Here is a 24,283-nt window from a genome sequence, read left to right as displayed (position 1 = left end):
GTTCACATTCATCAAAAGATCTACTAAGTGTAACAGAGAACATGCGATGAGTGATTCAATGCTAAGGAGATGGGAGAACAGTTCAATGGAGGTGGTGATAATGTGCACAAAATCAAAGTTGGACGCTCACATCGTTCGTCGTTTTGTCACTTTCTGTATATGCCTCGTATATATGTAGGTACATTGTTTTTTGCAAACTGATTTAAACATAATAAAATAAATAAAACAACTTTGTTGAAAAAATAAGTGGAAGTTGTTGTCGTCTTTGTTGAAGAAAAAAGAAGTGGAAAAAAAAAAAAAAAATTAGTGGTTAAAAACAAAGTTGTTTTATTTATTTTATTATAATGAATAACCACAAAGTTAGTGCTTCAAATATAAACTTTATTTAAACATATTCGAAGGAATGCACAACGAACAAACAAAAACTAAATAACAGGTCTGAAAATGTATACTCCGCGGAGTGAGCGACGATCGTACCCCCGGAGAAGTTCTTAATATCACTCCGGAAGGCGGACGAAGCGGAGGCAGACCGAAGCTAAGATGGCCTGATAATGTGGAAAGTGACAGATAATGTGGAACCGGAGAAGAGCCGCAGGGTGCAGGGAGGAATGGAAACAGATTCTGTAGGAGGCCAGGGCCGCAACGGGCTGCAGCGCCACCGATGATGATACTCGGGCAAGAGGAATCTTGACATTTTGCGGATTATGTGGGCCGGTTTCTAATAAAAATCCATAAGAGAACGCCAACTGAGGGTTGCGTGTTTAATATAACAGTTTGGTTCTATTAAAATGCTAGCTAAAATCACAAAAAAATATTGTTACATACATGTTTTATAAAATAATTACATCGAGACAGAAAATAATCATAAATATCAACATCATACCAAACTCACTTTCTGTGCCAGAACCACAATCTCGATTGTCCGTTGCGCGAAGGTAAGGTAATCAGTTTTATGCTTCGGGTACCAGTTCAGGAAGAGTGAAATATTCCAGTGCTAAACCACCTTGAAAACCAATATTTCACATCGACCCTGTCGGGAATCAAACAGGAGCCGATACTTTTCTATAAATGTTGATATCGTATCTCGGCAGAAGCGTGTATAGATGCATCCCTAAATTGTATACTCGATACAATGCACTATGCAGTGTAACAAAAAGAAAATAAAAAGACAGGTAATTTTAAACTGCAGAAATAATCACAAACAAATTCAGCGGAGAACAAAGAAACTGAAAGAAAAAAACAATGTCAGTGTCAAATATAGCGTCGGAAATTAATGCAACACTCGACATTTTGAAACAATTATAACTTTATTTTATTTCCTAGTAAGATTTGGAACACCAAGTATTGATCAACTCGGGTCACAGCTATAGAGCATGCATCTCCAATTTGGAACCCTATTTTTCTAAAGACGCATATTATAATTTAAATCTTCCAATACTATCGAGCGGAACAACAATAAATCACCTCTTATTCCTATTTAAAGAAATAAATAATATTATTTTTGTTCAAAGAATTAACTTTGTGGTCAAACATTTTAATCAATAATGGTAAATTTCAAAATCAAAACATATTAAACCTGCCTTTTATGCTCAAAATAACATTGGAAAATGAATAGTAAATTGTAAAGGTAAAAATGATATATTGAACAACTCAGGGGTGTACCGATGACAATACAATATGTGTCCATCGAGGTTTGTCCACTGGGAGGACGTCACGTAGCTTTAATATTCGCATTAAAGAACACATGAGATGTTTAAATAATAATAATTTTTCATCACGATTTTAATGATGCGGGAGTTAAAATTTTACAAATAATAAAAAAGGACTTTGACTTTAATTAACCAATCGTGTAATGTTCAACCCCTTAGCTCCTCCCCTTCCTAATCCCCACCACCACACATTTTCATAAATACTATGTATACTACGGTGATGGTAAGTATATTTTAGTATTGGCATGTTGGTGTAGTGAGTGTCCTCATGAAGATACGGGTACGTCTCGAAACCGGTGGGCATAAACAGTAGGTAAGTGGTTAAATGAACTGTTAGGTTTTATAAATTTCGGTGTCCCACATAGACCAACCAGATTTAATGTTACTTTTTGTCCATATCATAATACTAATTATTCATTGAATTCAGCATTCGGCGGCTTGCAAATGAATACGGTGATAATTTCAATTTGTTTTATACATCCCCGTTGATAATCAAGTCCTGTATTCCAAAAAATAATAAATTTATTGAAGATTCAAAAATTGGATATTTGCTCTTCATTCTTATTTTTATTTATATATTATATTATTTGCGTATATGACGATGTATCCATGTAAAAGTATAAGATGTAATCGTGCGGTGTACCAAATACCAATTACAAATAGTACCGGGCTTACTTGCAGATGTTTATATAACCGGCCCTAAATGGTATTGTATCTAAATATGAAGTCAATTGACTTAAAAAAAAAAAAAAAACAAAATAAAATTAAAAAAAATAAATAAAAAAAATAGAAATAAAATAAAAAATTACAAAATTTTGTAGATATTGAAATAAAACGTGTATATTATGTTTAGTACATATTTATGTATAGCTGTTTCAAATTAATTTAATTTTGATATGAAAGTAACGCTTTACACAAAGTAACGAAATTATAAAAAAAATCATAACTCCACGCCGGCTGGTTCTGTTCCGTCCGGAAGAAGAAGAGCGTCACACGAACTCCTTACTGGGGGTGGAGATGCCCAGGGCCTCCTCGTAGCCAGTCTTGGCCGCAGCCGGACTTTTCTCTGTAACAAGAGATCGTGCGCTTATTCTCTACACACTCAGTCGGAGAATAATTCTCTCATTCATTATTCACCTTCCGCACACGGTGCAATATTCTAGTGTAAAAACACCTTTTCAAATAAATATTTTCACTCGATGAAACAAAATACTCACCTTTCTTGGAACTTTTGGAAGACTTTTTTTTCTTCTCGTCCTTGAGCTTCCTGTCTTCCTTGTTCTTCTTATGTTTTTTATCCTTTTCTTTGGGTTTGTCCTTGGTAGTGTCCTTAGATTTGTCCTTGACCTTGGCCTTGTCCTTGACCTTGCGCTCACCCCCTTCGCCCTTCCCCTCGCGCCTCCGTCGCTTCACTCCCTCCTCCTCGTCTTCCCTCAGTGGGCTTAACACAAAGTTTAAAATATTATATTTTTCACCCTTTAGAAACTGCAATACAACTGCGCGTGTGCCGGGCGGGAAGAGAGATAATTTCCGTATGGCAATAAGTAATATTCGAGAATGAATGTCGGCAATCTGGCCACACTTAAACCAGGTTGCGGTCCAGATTCAAACCCCACTCTACCGCGACTCGATTCCCATTTTCTAACAGTGAGTTATATTACATACAACTCGTTGAAAATAGCCCCGAAAATTAAGTATTTGGGTAAATCATACGAATGCAAATTGTAGTGTAGTAAATGCGCAGTGTAGGCCGGCATATGAAAACTCATACCGTAATCCGTCCAGCTACGCCGAAGGTTAAATATTAGAGAACAATGGCGCAAGTGGCACTTGTCACAACATCATTCCTGGAAGTTGAACTGTCGCCTCTCGCCCTCTGGGAATGTAATGCGGTGCTGTAATGCCGTGTTACATCGACGGAAAGAAGAGATATTTTTATAATGATTGCATAATTTCACTAACTACAGTTTTATAAGAAATTACCATACCATAAATCTGTACTTAATGAGGTTTACCTGTCGACTGATGAATATAATTTAGGTCTGTCATACCCTTAGAGTAATAACCTAACGGAGTCCCCCATACGGAGAAAAACCATTCTATGATTATTGACCACGAAGCTAGCTACAGATTACAGCAATACAACGGGCCGTAGGCATTCGGGTTGAGCATTGCAAGCGAGAAACCATAACCGTCCGTTACACGTCTTTTAATTAAATTAAAAACCAACTATAGCCAAACCAAAAATTTGGAATGTTTTTGTTGAATGCAATAGTAGGGTTTCTCTAGAGAACTATTACTCCGGGGTAGTACTAAAATACGACTCCATTATTTGAAAAATAAGAGAGATGTATCAAGTCCTGTATTCTATAGACCCGCATAACATCATAGCCACGCGAGAGTTAATGCTAAACATTCTCAATTTGACCTCGCTTTTACAGCGGCAAAACATGATTCTCGTTGTGTAGTCGGTCACTATGTACTCACATGTGCAGGTCAATGTCGAGTGCGGCGTGCGGATCATCCGCCCCCGCTCCCCCCTCCCCGTCGGAGGCCGCGCCCCCGCCGCCTCCCTCGCTCACCCCCTCCGGCATCTCGGCCGCCGTGCTCACCACGTACTGGGGCCCCTCCTTGTCGCTCTCCGAGTCCGAGTGATGCCCTTTCTTGCCCCTCTTGGGCTTGCGCCGCCTCTTATCCTTTCCCGCCGCGTCGCTCCAGCGCAGGTACTGGTCCGAACGCTTCTCTGGAAGGGAGACCGAGAAGGTGAGGTTCATAAATAGGGTCTAGAATTCCGACCGTAAATGGGAGCTAGATTTCATACCGTCTGCAAGACACGCTGTACTCTAGCTCCTATCTGTTATTAAATTCTTCCAAATTTGGATTTTATCTGTGTCCGGGCGGATAAAAAATACAGTTTTGTGTATGAAATAGAACCGGAACCCTGAACCACGAGATGAAAGCTCTCGGGTAAGGATCCCAAATAAGGAGGAAACCGAGTGGAGATAAGTTCGCCTACCATTCTTGAGGTCCTGGGTTCGATTCCTGGCAGGGTAAAAGTGAATTATTGATTTTGAAGGTTGTTTAAACTGCAATATTTCATTGTTCCTGGACTGGCACCTGAAGCGTAGGACTGATTACCTTCGTGCGACAGATGATCAAAATACGTCGCATTCGGTTTGCAAACGCAGTACCCTACGCACCACCAAGTGCGGAAAGGGGAATAATGGTGATCATAATTGGAAACGAGGAACTAGAATGTTAATCATCCATGTGCTGGGTGGCTCCGAGACGTGTCGGGGCATTCGCTGTACAGCGCCATTGAGGTTATTTTCACATAAATGGTGTTATATAAATTATCTACAATGACAATATTAATAACATCACTATCGCTACCCACCGTGGATCTTGAGGGACACGTCCAGCGCGATCTCGGCCACGGGGATGGCGGACACGTCCGGGGGGGAGGGGTGGGCCCCCTTCAGGTAGTGGGGGTTGTGCAGCTGCGCCTGCTGCCGCGCCTCGCGCACCTGCAACAAGCGGGCTGCTATGTGAGGGAGGGGCTCAGGGCGCAACATCGTTCGGATCGTGTCCACATTTTTGAAAAATTTCCAGATAGTTTCATTGAGGACACGAGATAAATTTCTCCCCAGTTCAATATGTAAATAAAATAATTATCAATATGTAAATAGGCGACAGTAACAGTTTGATGCTTCGAACAAAATGGAGACTTTCAAACAACAGCAACAGCGAGAACTTATTCCAAATCCCCAATGTTACTTATGTTACGCACGCTGACAAATATTGTTTGTTTGTTCGAGAACAAAACACTGGCAATGCGCTTCTTCGCAGTCTGTCAACCAGATCGGAATGTTGTTGTTTGCATGCTGTTTTATAACTGAATCACCCGAACCCTTACTAATATTCTGTCAGTACAAAGGAACTTCATATTGTCGAGATCCGTACATTATGTAAGGCTGAGATGAGCATTTTCATGGCATGACCGAATCCAATAAATACTCGAAGATGGACATATCAAAAATCGGAACAATCGGCGCGCGTGTATGAGAAGATGTATGAATGTAGAGGAAGCGAGGTCCGTATGCAAAAACAGAGTAAATGATGTTATATTCTCTCTGCCTACCCTTACGGAGAAACGGCGTGATGGTTTGTTTTTTAAAAAAAATATATATATACCTACTAAAATGTTATAGAAAGTTAAACAAGCAGTGTACCTTCTGGATTTGCTCGACGGTGGGTTCCGGAGGCGGCGGCGAGGGGGGCGGTAGGAAGGACACGGCGCGCCGGGCTCCTGCCCCGCCTCCGCCACCCCCCTCCTCTTCGGAACTGTCGCTGCCGCTGCTGACCGGGGGAGAGTTGATCCACTCGTCCAGGTCCAAACTGCGATAGCACGTTATATTAGAGAGTTGTCTTTAACTCGATACCGATCAGTGTTATGACAAAAAGGAATTTCGAGTAAGCCCAATAAGGTCATCAAATCTGTGTTAGGACTTTGCCAGTACCGTCTTGATAATTTTATGTACTTATGGGCTTTGGAATGTGAATAATTTTTCTTCCAATTCAGATCAATTTCAATTATAACAGATAGGAGCTCGATTACAGCACGTCTTGCGGCTACTGAGCGCATGGACGGTTGAAATTCGAGACCCCATTTATAAAATTTAGGTATTTTATAGTTGATAACATTTACATTTACATATTTACATATTTATTTTTATTGCAAACCAGGCGAGAGAAGTGCGCTTGTCAATTAATTTGATGGATGCATCGATAAAATAGGAAACTGGATGGCTGAAAACAGACTAACATTAAACCCATCAAAAACTGAACAACTATGGGTCGTTTCAGCCAGACGACAGAATTTGATCCAGGATACGGCCCTACCCAATGTAGAAAGTACCGCTTTACCCACCGTTAAACTACTGGGAGTTTTACTCAATTCTGACCTTTCTCTTGACGCTCAAATTAGTAGAACGATAAGTTCATGCTTCTACCAGCTGAGACAAATTAAATGCATACGCAAAAATTTGCCGATTGATGCCGCCCGTCAATTAATAAATGCGATTGTAGTGTCTAGAGTCGATTATTGTAATGGTATCTATGCAGGTCTACCAATGAACAAAATGACTCGCCTACAATCTGTATTGAATGCCGCAGCGAGACTTATTTTCGGAATCTCGAAGTTCAGTCATATCACTCCACTACTTCGGGAACTACGCTGGCTACGTTTTCCACAGAGGGTCGAATACAAACTCTGTTGGCTTATGTATAAGTCACTGCAAAACTCTGCTCCGGAATATCTAAGGGAACTATGCATTCCAGATGAACTAGCTGACAGGCGTCTAACGCTTAGACCAGCTACGTCTAGGGCGAGAGGAAAAGTTATTATACCTCTATGCAAACAGCGCACTAAATTTAGTGAACGCGCATTTGCGGTCGCAGGCCCTATGGCATGGAATGCTCTCCCAGCAGAGGTGCGAGGCTGTGAAAGTGAAGTGATGTTTCGGAAAAAACTTAAAACCCACTTGTTCTCTAAATCATTTGAATAAATCCGTAGCATGTGACAACAAAATAAATTATTTTAATTAAATTACAAATTTAAAAAAATCACTATGTAAAGCGCCCTTTAGGTATTTTGTTACAAAAATGGCGCTATATAAGTTATCCATAATAATAATAATAATAATAATGAGAGCTTTTAAAGTTTATTTTTTTAGTTTTTTTTGAGGTTCGATTGTAAATTAGTTTGAGTTGAAAAAATTGAGAGTGAATATGCGGAACCGAAGAAAGACACTGCTCTTTACAAACAGTTTTTAGGAAAGGAATAATAATCAGCTTTCATCGACCGAGACTGCGGGTCACTCACCCCTCGGGAATGGGAACCTTCTTCTGCGCCTTGGGAGCCACGGGATTGAGCTCGCCGCTGAAAAGCTCGGCGAGTTCGCGCGCGAGCCCCGAGCCTCTGCCCTCGGGCCCGGCTGCCCCCACCAGCCCCACCACCACCAGCGCCGTGCTGGCGCGCTCCTGCACCTCGATGTGAGGCGAGCTAAGGTGCAGCTGCAGCTTCTCCGCCATCATCTCGCATAACTGCAAATGAACATTTATTATTGAGACAAAATTGACCTGACCTCCCACTCTTCCTTATCGTATTCATAAATCTACTTTTACTCTATATTATTATGTCTATTTTTTGTGTTTTTATTTGACATAAGCGGACTTGAGATTTTGTTTATCCGATCGTGCCATGTCTTTCTCGGTCGTCCTCATTTTACTCAAATAATGGTAGTCCATTTATTCTCGCCGTATATATCTGTTTTACCATTCTCGCTTCATCGATTTGTTCTACCAAACCAAATGACCAAACCCTCTCAGCAATCCTTAATCTTGGCAATTATACCTGTCTCAGATTTGCACTTTTGCCTGATTTCTAAATTCGTAACCCCGTCACACATTGATTTCCCACGCACTCATCTAAGATATCGCATTTTGACCGCGTTCACTCGGCTTTCACACTTCTGCTTCACTTAGTTCCATGTTTCACTTACACAAAACATAATTGAATTAACGCCACTACTACTTAATAATCGGTCGCACCACATTTACTACGCAGGTTGCCATATTAAATTATCTGTTATATCTAGTAAACTCTAATAAGAATATGTGATTTCTGTTTTGCCGTGCAACCCTTTCTGAAATATTCAAGTGTTAAGCATTTGGTAATTTTGGATCTTTGCACCTTGCGCGGCGCGAGGTTTATTCTTCAAGTTCACAAACCCACCGTATTAATCAAAATAGAGTGTCTCCTACCCCCCACATCCCGTGGGGCCTGCCTCCAGAAGAACTTCTAACAACAAGGTTTGGAGAAGGCCCAGTATAAGGTGAGTGCTTGTATCAATTTTGTATTGGAGTTCAGAGCAGCAGCCGTAATAATAATGCAATTTCCGCAAATCTGCGACTTATCATTCAAGCGCCCACCTTACAGAACGTGTCCCTACTACCTCCCTAGTAAAGTAGGGAACAAAATGCCGAACACTCTTCTAGTGGAACAGAAGGCCCGTTGACAGTTGTCAAGAGTTTTAAGTAGTTTCCTCTCCACATGAGCAAATGCTGAGAAGTTCCTGATTGGCCAACATTAGAATATCCTTCCTGATCCCAAACAGTTTAGCTAAAGTAAAGTAATGTAATAGCAGAAAAATCCTCTTTTTAAAATATAAACCTAGCAAAGCGAGGTAAAAAATAATGCAACTCCAAAAAAAATTTTTTTTTAAAAACTACCTCCCTAGAGTGCGCAGTTACCTGGTTGGCAGCGGGTAGGTCCTGGTCCTCCAGGTGGCGCAGCAGGAGGCGCGCAGTGAGCTTTAGGGCTCCGTGGAGAAAGGCGGCGCGCGTGGGGCCCGGCAGGGGACCCGGCTCCAGCAGCCAGCGGAGCGCCTCGCGCATCACTCCCGTTTCTCTGGAAGGTCGGACGAGTTACAATTTGGACCGATATTTTATGAACTGAACAAATATTAGGCGCTGTCCTTTCCCATTAAAGGAAAATAGTGTTTCCTCGAAGAATTCTTATTCATCATATTGATGGATTTTATCTAACGCATATCGATAGCACCCGATCGAGGCATAGAAATGAACTCCCCCTAAAGTTGTGCAAACTGAAATACGCAGACATTGCGGTTCTTCTTGAAGTCTGTTGATGATATTCAGGAAATTATTGACAAGCTGCAGGAAAACTCCGCTTGTCTGGGTCTTAATATTAATGTCAAAAGACACAGATTATGTTCAACAAATCCAGTCATGACCCTGATCAGCCTCTCTATAATAATTGGCAGGGAAATTTGACAGCTATAAATACTAAGGAGTTCACATAACTGAGGGTGATAGCACGCACAAAGATCTCGCCACCCGCCTGAGAATTGCTGGGCCGCGATTACAAACGCTACCTTTGTCAGTACATATTGAGACGATACAAACTAACATTGATATTTATGTACAAAAATGTGTATATTTGTACGAAAATTCAAAGTATCTTTATCGTTAACCTGTAATTGAACATGAGGATATGGGCCCTGGAGCGACTATAAGACGATGCGTGTCGCCTGGAACTCCAGTCTGTACTCGGACTAAATGAAATGCCGATTATTCAACTCTCGTGAGATACCATCCTACATGGGTGCGAATCTCAGCACCTTACCAAACAAACCTCTAAACGAATAATAGGCATGAGGTGGTTCCATTTCATAACCCACTCAACTAAGAAAACACTTACGTGGCATATTCCCCGACGATGTACGCGGCGGCACAGAGAACAGCGGCGAGCGCGCCTCCCGCGGGGCGCCCGCCCGTGCCGCCTCCTGCCCCCCAGCCCTCCAGCAGCGCCGCCATCTCGCCCACCGCGAACTGCCGGATGGCGTGCACGCGCACGCACACGTCCACCAGCTGCCCGGCCAGCAGGCTCCCTGCGCACACAGACACACACATACAGTCAGCGCACGGTCCCCCGCCTGACCCCACACCAGGGGGGTGAATTTCTTTAGAAGCGATTATTCGCAGCTTGCCATATTTTTTGACTTCAATAATAATGCTTTATGTTGAAGATCTACCTATAACCTATTATTAGGAAAAAAATGGCATTTAGGATAGTTCACAATTGAATAGACGATTTTTAGTTTTGAACTTCATTTTATACGGCGAGCCAGTGCGCAGTGTACCCCTATTGGCCGAACATCATATTACCGGGTTACACGAGCTTGTTCTCCAGAATAAAAAATATTTCATATTGAAGGGAGACAACATTCTAAATGGTTATACGCACCGGTTATATGTATGAAAGAGATATCGAATATGTGTCTTAAAAAGAAATTCGGATTAGAAGATAAAGATACTAAGTATGTCCTTTGTTACAAAGTTTAGTTTTCATATTAATCCGTATTAATCCGAGGAAACAAAAATAAAATACATATATACACTAATAATTTTACCCAAAACAAATGATGACAACTCAATAGGTTGTGTTATTTTGTTGTATTTTCACTTTTCAAATAACGTTCGAGTTATTATAAAAACTTTGAATGAATAAATAGTGTTAGGAGTAAATTATAATATAGAGTTATAAAAAGTATCACTAAGATAGTTTCATGAATATTAAAGTGATATAAAAATCGATGACAGAATGTTACACGTTTACAATAGACAATAGGGTATTATCAGTTTTTTTTTTATTTTGCAAAAGAATTACGATGGTAACTGTACAGTTTTTTTTATTTGTCCACGCGTTAATTTTTTAGAGCGTTTTAAAAACGTATACTTTGAATTGGCGCCAAAACGACCATTCGGATGCCGAATGGGCTTGTGACGTCACGCGTTACGAATCCGACTAACCGTTCAAACAAATTCATATGAATTTGTATAGCCTACGTGTTGTTTTTGTTGTAATCAGTTGTTTTACACTGTTTTAACTAATTAACGCGCATAACATGTCTTTAGTTATAAGATTCAAGTACTGTTTAGTTCAGATGTGCACAAACACTACGGTGAAGACGCCAAATAAAGCTTTTTGGCCATTCCTAGTACCTAATGAAAAAATGGTTGATCGCATTTGAACGTTACGAAATGAGATGTTAAAAAAAAACAAACCACTATACCTTTTTCCGTAGGTCTTGTTCAGTACGAAATACTAAATTTAATGATGGAGACTGTAGACTATAAACATTTACTATCAGTAGGTACTGAATAATTTCAGTGCTAATGCACTTATAAAACTTGACAGGTACTACAATACTAAAATAGTTTATTCTTTGAACGTTATTGTTTATATTTGTATTATATTTCTGTACTTATGTTACTAAGTTTAATTTGTAGAACTGTTGGTTTTCTAAATAAATAAAAAATAAAATTACTAAAAATTGCTGTATAAAAACCTACCTTATTTATTTGTGAAATTTATTGCATTTACAAACTGGCAACTGACCTTGAGATGCTGGACAGTCTTCACACTTGCAGGAATCAACGTCGAAAATCAACGTGACGGAGTACGCTTTGGTTCTAACTTTATGTTCTGGGATGGCTCGACCTTTTACCATTCAATTCACCCGTCCGCTTTACTTGAATGTAACCTATGGCATTGTCTCCGTAATTTTTCCTAGCTGATATATTAATAAGTAAATCACATTTAATAAAAAAAGGGCATTAACACGCACTCGAGCAACAGAAATGTTTACAAGCAATGGTATTTTATAGGTTATGTTGTGTCAAAGTCACGTTACTTCTCTTTTGCATTAAATGTACACGAAACAATATATTTATAGTACATGCAAATAATACAACTATTTAAATGAATACATTCTGGAAGCAAACATTATATATTTCCTTTCTAACCCGGAACTTAAAAAGTTTGTATTGGATGAGAAAAAAATACCCATCATGATTATATCTATTTTGGGCAAGTTATCGGATTTTCCTTGTAAAAAACCAATGTCAGTCATAATGCTATGGATGTTTATAAATGAAAACAAAAAAAAGCAAAGGAAAAGACGAAATTTAAATGTAAAAAATAAATAAAAAGCCACAAGCCGCCCGCGTCGGACGATCTCAGTATAGGATTTGAGTGAACGTAGGATCCATAAGTCACGCGTGACGTCATCAACCTTTTGGCCAGTTACGGGTCGTTTTATTTCTATCAAACTTTAAATAGGAAATTATAAATGAAAACATTCGTTTCAGATTTTTATGGTAAAATGCTCGCAATCGTTAAAATATTCTTTAAATGCTGAATACATTTAAAATCATATCCCCAGTTTATAACAATACCCTATTATTCTAAAAAAACAAAGCATTATGTTTTGTTTGGTGAACTAACATACTCGGTAAGGAATACCCGAATAGTTGTCATCATTATTTCGTAATAACAAAAATACAAAAATCACAAATAAGAAAAACATTACTTACCGTACTTGCTAGCCGTCTCCTGCTGCGTGAGCTCCACCAGCACCGTGATGTACCACTGGAAGTTGCTGATGAACTGGTAGTTGTTCTGCGAGCAGATCTCCACGATGCGCGTGAGCAGCTCGTCCCGGTACAGTGTGCCCTCGGCCTCCTCCATGTGCACCATCAGCTTCTTCACTATCTCCATGAGGTTCTTGCGGGAGACCTGAGGGGAAAGTTGCGGTTAGAAAGTTGGGGATAGCGGTCGGCGCGCTATACACGCCCAGGCGACAGTATACGCACCATGCCGTACAGAAGGCCGAGCGCACGAAGGCGGATGGACTCGTCCTTGTCGTCGAGACACTGCAGAATGAGGTCCTTGTGCGCCTGCACACTCTTGGGGTGCGTCTTCAGGATCTTGGACATGGCCAGAAGGCCCAGGTACTTCACTACAAACACGAGTACAATTTTATTGACTATATTCTCGATCGAGGGACGATCCGTAGAAGAGCGACGATCGACTCACAGTTCTGGTCCGAGTCCTCGATGAGGATACGCAGCTTCTGCACGCACAAGGTGATGGGCATCCCGCTGTCGTGCGGCATACCGCTGCTGATGGAGATGAGCACTGCGATCACGGTGTTGATGCACTCGTACAGGAGAGACATGGCCGACGTGCTGTGTGCATTCATAAATGGGTAGTGTAAAAAATAATCAATTGTCAAGTTTTTAAAAATGAATGCAACATTCATTGTATTCGTTCAGTTTAAAAAATTATTATAAAAACATAACCAAAAACAAAACTCTATTTTATGTTTAATCAAAAGAGATTTCTCATGGTATAATATATTTCTGAATAGATTAGGCACTGAAAATGTGTGAGTTTTAGCTTGGCGATATGAATCTCTATCTGAATGTTAGTAAAGTTAGAAACATTTTCAGAACCACCAAATAAGGACCAAAAAACAGTTTGACAGTGGAGAAACATCGAGAACCATTCTTGGCAAACGCCGTTTCCAGAAAAATATTTTTTTATATTACTAAGATTCGATACCTACTCGACAAAAATTTCTTCAAAATCTACAAAAAGAATTCAAAACCTCAATCAATTTTTCTATTTAAAAAATCTCAGATTTACAAAGATGAGAAAGGGTAACTTCATAAAACCTCTTTACACTTAATGTCGGGTCGGGATAATAGTCACAAAAATAGTTTCTAGCTGTAATTTCCACACTAGACAGTGTACAAGTTATGATTAGTATAAAAGGAGGAAATATAAATTACGGAAAAAACACAAAAACAATAAAATTGAGGAGCATATTATATTATTATACAAAATATGGTAATGTTTACCAAAAAGCAGTATAAAATGGAATGTCCAACAAAGCTAGGATAAATTCACTGTATGACTTAGATTCTATTCAGTTTTTTACTATGAAAAAAATAATACGTATTTGAATCTATATAATATATTTCAATGTTTACATTTTGTTTTGACATATTTTCATTTAGTCATCCTAGACAATAAGAATTAAACCGAGATAGAATGACATTCAAACCTCGTATATTTAATCTGTAATCTACACAACAATACCACGGAACCACAACCCGATTCACGAATAATAAGTAAGTCGGGGGGGTTAGTAGTGGACTGATGTTGTAAAGCTGAAAGTGAATTTTGTCTCGTGATTTAGTATAACATTTAGCCCAACTTAAAAAGGAATGCGAGGGAATACCTGTGTATAAGGTTGGTGAGCGGCTCTATGAGCTTCTTCCCCAAGCGGGGCTCCAGGGGGGTCAGGGCGCCAAACTGCAAGCAGACAACGGGGGACGAGGCTGACTACCACTACTCACACGGGACACGCACACACACACACCTGCAGATCAGCGTAACCAGTGGCCGCGTGAGCCGGCGGCCCAACTCGGGGTCCGAGTGCGTCATGGTCCCGAGCTGCACACGCGCGAGTTAACCATACTGCTGACTATTCTTTATATGCTACTGACCCTGTATCTGTACAGACAACTAACCGACTCTCCACTTTTTTACCATAAACACAACACTGAACATTGTTTTATTGAATTTATCATTTATAATTAGGTAATAATTATCATTATTTATAATTTATAATTCTAGTATATTACTACCGAGATGAAGAACATTTTAGAGTAGGGAATATAGAATTCAGTATGTAATTCAACTAATTTTATGCTCTAACAAAGTATGCACCTGAACCTCGAGACTTAAAAAACCCCTCTGGAAACGGTTCTGTAACATTGTGTACATTAAGCAAAAGATAACATATTTTAATTACAAGGATTTAAAAACCAAAATTTAAAACATGTAATATACAGTATCTATTCAACGAATTAGGAAAATGACAAACTCATTACATAACTCTAACTTTTTGAACTAATAGCTTTGAATCTTATGTTTACAATACAGTTTTTTTTTTGCACCCGGTTACAAATTGAAGATATATTAAATGCTCCTTTTTATACCTAATTCAAAAAGGTCAGTTTTCTTGTTCTGTAAATACTCTACGTAAATGGGATTTTTTTTTAGTATTTCTCAAAGTTCTGCTGTGTGCAGTTTTGTGATTCAATTTGTCCCTTCAGTCTTTTGATTTATTTTATATAAATTTTGGCTTAAAACTATTTAAAGTTTTATACTTATGAAAATATTTTTGAAAAAAGTGTTATTTTCGGAAATCATCGGTATAAAGACATTACAAATGGAAAAAAGAACACAATTTCAAGCCTTTCAAAGACTAAACACTTATACCCGTATGCAGAGACAAACCTTAAGGTGAGGAAAGTACATTCTATTGTCTTCACCTTCAAGTTATTCTCTGCATTTGAAATTAGAATGTACTTTCCTCACCTTAAGTTTTGTCTCTGCAAACCTTAAGGTGAGGAAAGTACATTCTATTGTCTTCACCTTCAAGTTATTCTCTGCATTTGAAATTAGAATGTATTTTCCTCACCTTAAGTTTTGTCTCTGCATACGGGTATTAGCCTCTAGTGAAATTGCAAGAAATGAGAATGCTTCAGTTAAAAAAATGTTCAGAAAATTAACCAAAATTTTAATTTTAAAAAAGAGAAAAAGAAGAGACTTTGCTGAGCAAAATTGCCGTGGTAAAGGAAAAACTCCCAGTAGTTGATCGAATTATCCACAAAGCATTAGAGAATCACAGCGCAGCTGCAAAATATATCAATCTACGAGTGCCCGCAATAAAAATACATTTTTATGAAGCAAACATGAAGTGCAGTCGGTTAGCATCGTGACAAAATCGTAGCCATATGAAAATATAAAAAAATTGAAACTGTTTCTTAAATAACAGTTTAAGTATACTGTTAAATAATCTATTTACCATAATTTGTAAAAATAATCATATAATTTAGGTCTGTTATAGCAGAATACGGCTTCACTATTTAAAAAAAGACTTATTTATATAAAGTCTTGTATATAATGTAGACCATGTGACATCATAGCCACACAAGGGATGTTATTTCTAACCAGACATGAAAAAGACACATTTCTGGAGCACAAAAACAAATAAAGGTGAGTTATTATAATTATACACATAGAATTGATTCGTAGTTAGAAATACTTATCAGGCTGCGTGCAATATTTTTAAGACAGGACTGACTGGACTAAAAACACTGGCAGAGCATCTCTTTACATTTTGTCAACAATAGGGTTTAAAAATATTAAACATATTTTAGACTGACACGGTTAAAGAGCTATAAGAATGACAGCCCGGGCATCGGAACCAAATCGCCACTGTTTTTGTTTGCATACTGTTTTATATGCACATTATACGTAACTAAATCACCTAAATTCTTACTAATCAGTACGCATGCGCTGGCACTGCATCACCGGTATGAAGCATAGTCTTGTCACCCTCGAGCTACAGTTTTACCAGATCTGGCATTTTTCATACAAATTCAGAGTAAAGACACGCGCAAAACAGAATATGCACGGTGACGATCGCGCATGGGTAGACAAGATAAGAAAACTGTCCGCTAGAGTCCATCTCCCCAGATCTCTCGGCGCAAGTATTGAATATTGTGTTGTACGAGTATAATGTTTCGATGAATCCTTGTTTCTTTATATTACATATTTTTACTTGTCAGTGCATTGTAAGAACATAAAAATACCCAACATAACATGTCTAAGACCTAGTACAGAAATATGCCATTTTACGCTTTATGCAATACACTATTAATTTGTTATTTTTCCTTTGCATTATGCAAATTGGATGCCGTCTTTTCAATGCTTCTTGTTGAATAAAATGGTAAAGTTACGTCCGACGAATACTACGAGGCAGGTTAAGTTGGTACAGGAAATACACGTACGCAGAAGTATATATGCTGAAAATGTTGCTTGGATTTGGGAATCATTCGTGCAAAGTTCTTTGCGGAAATATCAATTTGTAGTTTTTCTCTTTTAATATTTATATTAATTTTTTTATATATTTTTTTATTTTTTAAAATTAATAATGTATGGACGGAGCTCGTCCGATACCTATACGCATACAAATATAACAATAGTTTTATTAACGATAGCTCGATAGAGCTAAGTCAAAAAAATATTATTACCGGGAAAAACCCAAGCCTGGATGAAAACTTTTTAATAATTATATTCAACGTCATTTGTAGCATCAGTTTACTATTTCAATAAATTTGTGAGGTTGATTTTTATGAAATTCAATAAGATGTTTGTTTCGTTATCATTGTGAATATGCATTAAGTGTATGAATTAAGATTATCATTAGCACATTTATACAATTACTTATAAGAGCCCTCTGGACATTTATGTAATTAAATAAATGAACTGGGTGAGCAGAATACACGGAATAGACGTCCAAAAGGAGTACTCACAAGTTTGATGATCTTTATGAGCATCCAATTGTTGGTGGAAGTGGTCATCAGCTTGAAGAAGACGGGGGCGAGGGACAAGTAGTTCTTGGGGTTCTTTCTAGCGAGCTCGCACACTACATTCACGGCAGCCGACTGCACCCCTGCGGAACCATCGCTCGATCAATTATGGGGAAATCTTACGGTGCGCTAGTAGCGCGATCCAGTCCGCATAAACAGCAGGCACTCACCGGGATCGGGGTCTTCCAGCTTCTCTCGCAGCCGAGGAAAGGCCGGCCGGAGCGCCTCGGGATACTTCAGGAACACTTTGTACATCATCAACACCGCTTTCATTCTCAAGTACGGCTTCGTCGAGCTCATCTGAAATTGCGGATTGTTTAGTCTACTTTTCCTCTCCACTCGGGAGCGTGCACCCGTACGGGCATCCGGCGCTTACCGACTACGCTACATTTATTTATTTTCTAAAATTATTAGCAACACAACAGGTCAGAAGGCCCGAATACAACGGATGGTGTATTACAACACAGAACACCCACCCGGGTTTGAGCAAAATCCGATTTAATTTCTGTGTTCTTCTCGAGCCTTCCGTGTGCGAGCCGAGCATCTTACCCGTTACACCACGGAGGCCGCCGTACCTGCTCCTACAATAGAGCCCCTGCGTATACTACAGGAACCGGTGCGATATGCCGTGCAGCGGTGCTTACCAGTGTCATGATGTCGTTAGCGAGGTCCCGAGCGAGGTCCCCCGACACGAAGCAGCTGAGCCCGCTGAGCGCGAGCCCCGCCTCGTACTGGTTGGAGGAGTTCAGCTCCTTGCGGATCATGTTGGTGGTCAACATAAGGAGCTGCAACAAGAGGGGCGGGTCAGTGGAAATGGCGAGGGGGAGACCGGGGCCCGTCGGCGGGTCGGTACCGCGTCGGCCTTACCTCGGAGTCGGCGTGGAAGGACTGGCTGGAAGCGAGGTATCCCACCCTCTTGTATGTAAACTTGTTGGAACTCATCACTTCTATGATATTGAAAACCGCCCATGATATGTCATAGCCTAACATTTGTAACTGAAAAACAAAAAACATTAAGACCATTGTCACAGGACGACCCTAACCTCATCTCCCGCTCGATTTGCTGACAAAAATGCGACTAATTCTCCAGCGTAAAATGCAAGTCACCCCCCCCCCCGAACCCTTCCTGCTCATCGCCCTTCTTTTTCACACTACCTACACTATGACTTTGGCTTGTTCTGGAGAGGATCCCGCCCCCTTCGGGCCCTCAGGTGGCATACTGCTAATTGTGCTAATGCTCACCGAAGGGAAGCAGTGCCGCTTACCCTCGGTGTTGGAATTGTCGAACGCAGTACCTTTTTCTTCTTCTTCTTCGATGGCGCTACAGCCCATATCGAGCTTTGGCCTCCCGCAACTTTCGCCTCCAACTCTATCGGTCCTAAGCCACCGTCTTTCAATTTACGACCTGGAGAAACTGCGCTGCATCCTTTCTCACTTCATCCTCCCATCTCATCCTGGGTCATCCCACTAATCTCTTTCCTCCCGGGTGTCCGCTCATTATTGTTTTAGGGACACGTGAGTCAGGCATTCGCTGTACATGTCCGGCCCATCGTAATCTAAGCATCTTCATATGTGCCGAGATGCTCGGGGCCTGGTATATATTGTACAGTTCTTCGTTATACCGAATGCGCCACTGATTATTCTCTCTCACTGGTCCGCAGATTCTTCTGAGTACTTTTAGTTCAAAAGTGTCCAGCATTTCAGCCATCTTTACTGTCGGTGTTAACGCCTCACACCCATATGCAAATACAGTACGTAAAATTGTTTTGTATATGGTTATTTTGGTTTTCCTGTGGACGTTACGTGATTTGAACACTGGCAGCAAAGAAAAGTATGCTTTGTTGGCTGCTGTGATTCTTTTTATGATTTCTGCTGGATCCTCATTATTCTCAGTTATACTGGAGCCCAGGTAGGTGAATTTCCAGGTAGGTCTATCAGAGTTCTTCTTATGACATGTTCAAGCACAAAATTAAAAAGAGATGGGGCCAGGCCGTCTCTCTGTTTTAATCCCTGGGATACTGCAAATTCTTCCGTTAGTTCTCTGTCTATTTTGACCTGACATCTTGAATCTGACATGGTTGATTTGACAAGTCTAATCAATTTTGGAGGGATTTGAAACTGTAGCATTATTTCGTATAAACATTCTCGATCTATGCTATCATATGCTTATTTGTCAATGAAAAGTTGGTGTATGTCTTTATCAAACTCCCAGCATTTTGCCAAAATTTGTCTTACGGTGAATAGTTGATCTGTTGTGGATCTACCAGCTCGGAAACCTGCTTGATATTCTCCCAGTATATTTTCTGCGTATGATTCAATTCTTTGTTTCAATATTGTGGTGAAGATTTTGTATGCTGTGCATAGAAGTGATATGCCTCTATGGTTTTCGCATTTTAATTTATCACCTTTCTTGTGGATGGGGGCATATTATACTTATTTTCCACTCCTCTGGTATTTTCTCTAGGGTCCATATCTTTGTAATAAAATTATGTAGTAGATTCCTAAGGTGCTCATTTCCATATTTGAACAACTCGGCAGGTAGATTATCTTTATCGGGTGTTTTAAATCTCTTTAGTGATGCTTTTATTTCAGACATCGTTGGCGGGTTCGTAGGTTCTTCATCAAGTTTCAGTTCAGTGGAGATGTTGGTAGGATGGTCTCTTAGATCACTATTAGAATTAAGAAGTCTGCGGAAGTAGTTTTTCCACACTGACTTAATCTGTTCCTTATCAGATACAATTGTTCCAACAGAGTCCTTGCATAGTGTTGTGCTCGGTTTGAAACCCTTCTTAAAGAAATTCACTCCCTTATATGCCTCTCTGGTGTTATTATCAGATAAATCTTGTTCCATTTTTAGCAGCACACTATTCAAGAATTTTCTTTTCTTCTCGCTTGTTCATAGGCCTGTCTTTTTATTCTTATTGGTCGTTCAATGTACTGTGTTCTGAGTTCTGAGTGTGTTTTTGTTATATATCTTTCTTTCACACTCATCATCAAACCAGTGGTTCCCGGATCCTAACGCAGTACCTATCCACTAACAATCTTTTTGCTGTGACTTGATTTTTTTAATTTTTATATGGGAGTTGCATTATTTTTTACCTTGCTTATAATATACAATGTTTATATTTCAAAAAGAGGATTTTTCTGCTATTATATTACATTATTTTAGCTTAACTGTTGGAATCAGGAAGGATATTCTAATGTGGGCCAATCTCACAATCATACTTCTCAGCATTTGCCCATGTGGAGAGGAAACCACTTAAAACTCTTCAGGAGAAGCCGGCCTGTTGAAAGTTGACAGTTGTCAACCGGCCTTCCGTTCCACTAGAAGAGTTTTAGGCATTTTGTTCCCTACTTTGATTTATTTTAGCTGCACTATATTGATCATGTATGATACTACCTCTCGTGGGAGTTGTGACTTGATAAAATTGATGTAGTTATAGCCTTCCAATAAGCAGTACCACATGCAGATTGTGGGATTTACCTTTTTGTGACTTTTATGAAGGGCGTCGGAGTTCAGAAATGAAAAAATAATGATAATAATAATACCTACGATCGGCTGTTATTAAATTTATAAAAATACTTTAATAGACACCGGCTATTGTGATACAAGTAAATACAGTTTTCGCTACCATTCATGTTTCCAATATGGTCACGAGGATGAATGACAAATGAAATTTAAAATTTAAAAAGAGTTACTCATTTATTCACAAAAAAACAATGCTTTTTTGTACAAGTGAAACCGATAGGAAGACCCACAGTCTTTAAAACGGTTTCGGGTATGTGGAGGAATGTGAATTCCGCCCCAAAATGAACCCGGCGCGCGATCTCGGCGTAGTTTCAGTTTACTTCAATAATAAAACGATGTAATCTCTTTACATAAACACAAAGGTTCACATGAGAACTTATTTATGTTTAGTAGAATACAATGAAGTCGATGTGTCCAAATGATTTGTTTCCCTTGGCTATCAGTTAAATTAAAAATGTCCAAATATTTTTTAGTGTTGGTTATTTTTTAATGATTCTCCTTTTGATGTACGAGTGAATTTATTTCTAAAATATATTTTCGTAAAACTTTTAGGAATGAACAAAAAATGGCAGTGGCAAACATAGAAAAAAATATATATATATAATGAAATGGCACTGTTGTGAAAATTAAAGCAAAAATAGAAAATATTTAAGTAGAATACGTTCAAAAGAACCATTATTTACATAGGTACAACATAATTTCTGTAATATAGAAATCTATAAATTCTATAAAAATAAAATATTCCATAATATATCAATTATGTATGTTATGATTTAACCTCTAAAATAACATATGAAAATGTATTAACTAAAGATAAATGAGTTTTGATAATGGTCCAAAACTTACATAGGTCAATTTTGCGACGGCATTCGCTTTGACAGCTATATTGTCTTGTCTTAATTCTATCTTTATTTCTTCCATACATTGCGCTATATACTTGGCCTGAAAACAATATTGGATTAGCAAATAATAGATTTTAATAAATTAATTTCTTCAAGTTTGACTTTAAATCAAGATGACTAAGTCAACCAAATAAACATTTGCGCCTCTCGTTATTTGATATCTGATAATATTCGTCGTATATTTACCTCATTCTCCTTATTATTCCTAATTCCTCTCACTAAATCTGTCAAATTTCTATCAAAAAGTCTTTCCAAATTACCCTTAACTTTCTTAAGGGCCATTTTAATGTAATAATTTGCTACGCCCGAGTAATAATTCGCTTTTATAAAACGCAATTCCTAAATTTTGACATATGTGTATATTACTACAAAATCCAAACTAAAAACTCGATGACGGGCGAACTGTCAAATGCCGATAATTGAACTCCATTTTCTTGTAATGTTGGCGTTTTCTTCTATCCGTGTGTGTGTGTGTGTGCGTGTCCCACTGTAAAGCCTTGTTTACACGTGGACAATACAATGGATATGACAATATTGTCATGTCCAGGCTCCGTGGACAGCTTCGACCGCGCAGAACATAAACTCTGGGACAATACGAAAATTCGGCCGCAGTTCACACGTCACCGCTACGAAAATAAATACACGACGGCGCGGCGTTTGTTGCGAGCGAGTTCGCGAAAAATATGATTTCTGATGATGAAAATATGAAATAAGGTTATTGGCCAAGATGTATTTGGAATTTAGATAATAATAAGAAAAAAACTATGGATTAGGAATTGGATGGTGCGCAGATATCTAAAAATGATTGACTCATTTATACATAAAATTTGAATGAAACTTGAGATAGTATTTTAATTATATATTGAGTCTTAAAAATGGTGATCGAAAGCAGTTGAACTTTCCAACAAATAATGCTTGACAACTGCGAGTCGGCCGATTTACAAATAAATCTATACCTATAGAAACATCATAATGGCAAAAAAATTGTTTTATTTATTATTGTCTTTTTAATCCATGTTTTATATTTATGATATTATATTTTAAATGCGTACACCAAAATATTTAATTAACTATTTACCATTAATTAGCACCGAGATTAAACTTCATTTACCCGAATTCACTGGAATTGCTACCACAGCATAACCGTTCGCCATTATTATATATTTTTTATCTTATATTGTATCTCAGTAAATGAAACAAAGAAAACGAATATGTATTTAATAATAAATTTAAACATCATATACCTGCATTAGGAATATTTTAATCTAGTCATAAATCCTACTTAGAAATATGGCGAATTTTACACAGCTGTAAAAATCCATTTTAGGCCATAATTGTAGGTTAAAACAACAAAATGTGTTACTTGTTTTCATATATTATACTCTGATTATGCTTATTTACTAAACCACAACCTATTTTATATGCATAGTAAGTACTGCTAGATCTTAAGTTTTTTATGTGTAAAATTCCTGCTAATGTCATCGTTGATAAACGAAAACGTACTATTCCGTTGCTCAAAATTCCACAGATTTCTAATCTTTTTCCGAAAAACTCCCACTGGCGGCCGCGCGTGGTGGTGGGGGTAATAATTGTTCCGCCGAAATAGCTTGTCTGTCTATCTCGGTGGCGATGTCCCGAGACATGATTTTGTCCTACAATTGCTGTTTACACGTAGACAATGGTCGAGTCCTGCGCGCGGTGGTGGGGGTAATCCTTGTTCCACGGAGGATAATTTGCTCCCGGCCTGCCCGTCTATCTCGGAGGCGATGTCCAGATACAAAGTCTTGTCCTACAAATTGCTGTTTACACGTGGACAATGGTCGAGTCTGGGGACAAAACAATGTTGTATTGTCCACGTGTAAACAAGGCTTAACCAACACCGATCTACATACGGTGTTGCTGTAACTGCCTACTGTTGGCATTACTCTGAGGTTGGCACCTATTATTGTTGCTTTCTGAGCGCCAATTTCGGATCTCAGTGGTAAATTTGCAGATAGTATAATCGTATAATGTATGTATAAGGGTAAACCAATTATTATTGTTTATATTAAATTACTATTCAATTTCGAGAAATTTTCAATATCTAGACTCTCGAGATGCTAGTATCGAAGTTTCGAGATCAGCAGAACTATTCTAAATTCTCTCTAGGAGGTAAAGAACAAGTTGATAAGACCTAGTTTACATACTAATTAAAAAATATAACGATGACAAAATCATATTATAAATAAATAATTTAAAAATGATAATGCCCTGAAAAACCGTGGATA

General features: G+C 38.8%; 1 protein-coding gene across 2 annotated transcripts; it reads right to left on the bottom strand.

Moving 5' to 3' along the window:
- Window positions 1-363: 363 nt before the first annotated feature.
- On the bottom strand, window positions 364-22,444 carry g (adaptor-related protein complex 3, delta 1 subunit-like garnet). Of its 2 annotated transcripts, XM_088235714.1 has the most exons (18): window positions 22,203-22,444; window positions 21,961-22,056; window positions 18,453-18,581; window positions 18,230-18,370; window positions 17,756-17,885; window positions 17,529-17,668; window positions 14,381-14,454; window positions 13,171-13,322; window positions 12,948-13,093; window positions 12,669-12,870; window positions 9,991-10,180; window positions 9,024-9,180; window positions 7,594-7,814; window positions 5,942-6,107; window positions 5,107-5,236; window positions 4,197-4,452; window positions 2,927-3,150; window positions 2,523-2,775 (listed from the first exon to the last, which is right to left on the bottom strand). In XM_088235714.1, the coding sequence occupies exons 1-18, from the start codon at window positions 22,296-22,298 to the stop codon at window positions 2,699-2,701; spliced, it is 2,727 nt and encodes a 908-aa protein (XP_088091840.1). In that variant the 5' UTR covers window positions 22,299-22,444; the 3' UTR covers window positions 2,523-2,698. The 2 variants fall into 2 exon arrangements, with proteins under 2 accessions (XP_088091841.1, XP_088091840.1); XM_088235715.1 differs by lacking the exons at window positions 2,523-2,775; window positions 2,927-3,150 and adding an exon at window positions 364-1,137.
- Between the last annotated feature and the right edge of the window lie 1,839 nt (window positions 22,445-24,283).

The sequence above is a fragment of the Micrasema longulum genome, unplaced genomic scaffold, assembly GCF_059751315.1.
Source record: "Micrasema longulum isolate JH-2025_06_02 unplaced genomic scaffold, ASM5975131v1 h1tg001429l, whole genome shotgun sequence".
Taxonomy (NCBI): domain Eukaryota; kingdom Metazoa; phylum Arthropoda; class Insecta; order Trichoptera; family Brachycentridae; genus Micrasema; species Micrasema longulum.
Note: the sequence above shows the minus strand (reverse complement) of the source record. Positions and strands in the feature narration are given on the sequence as shown.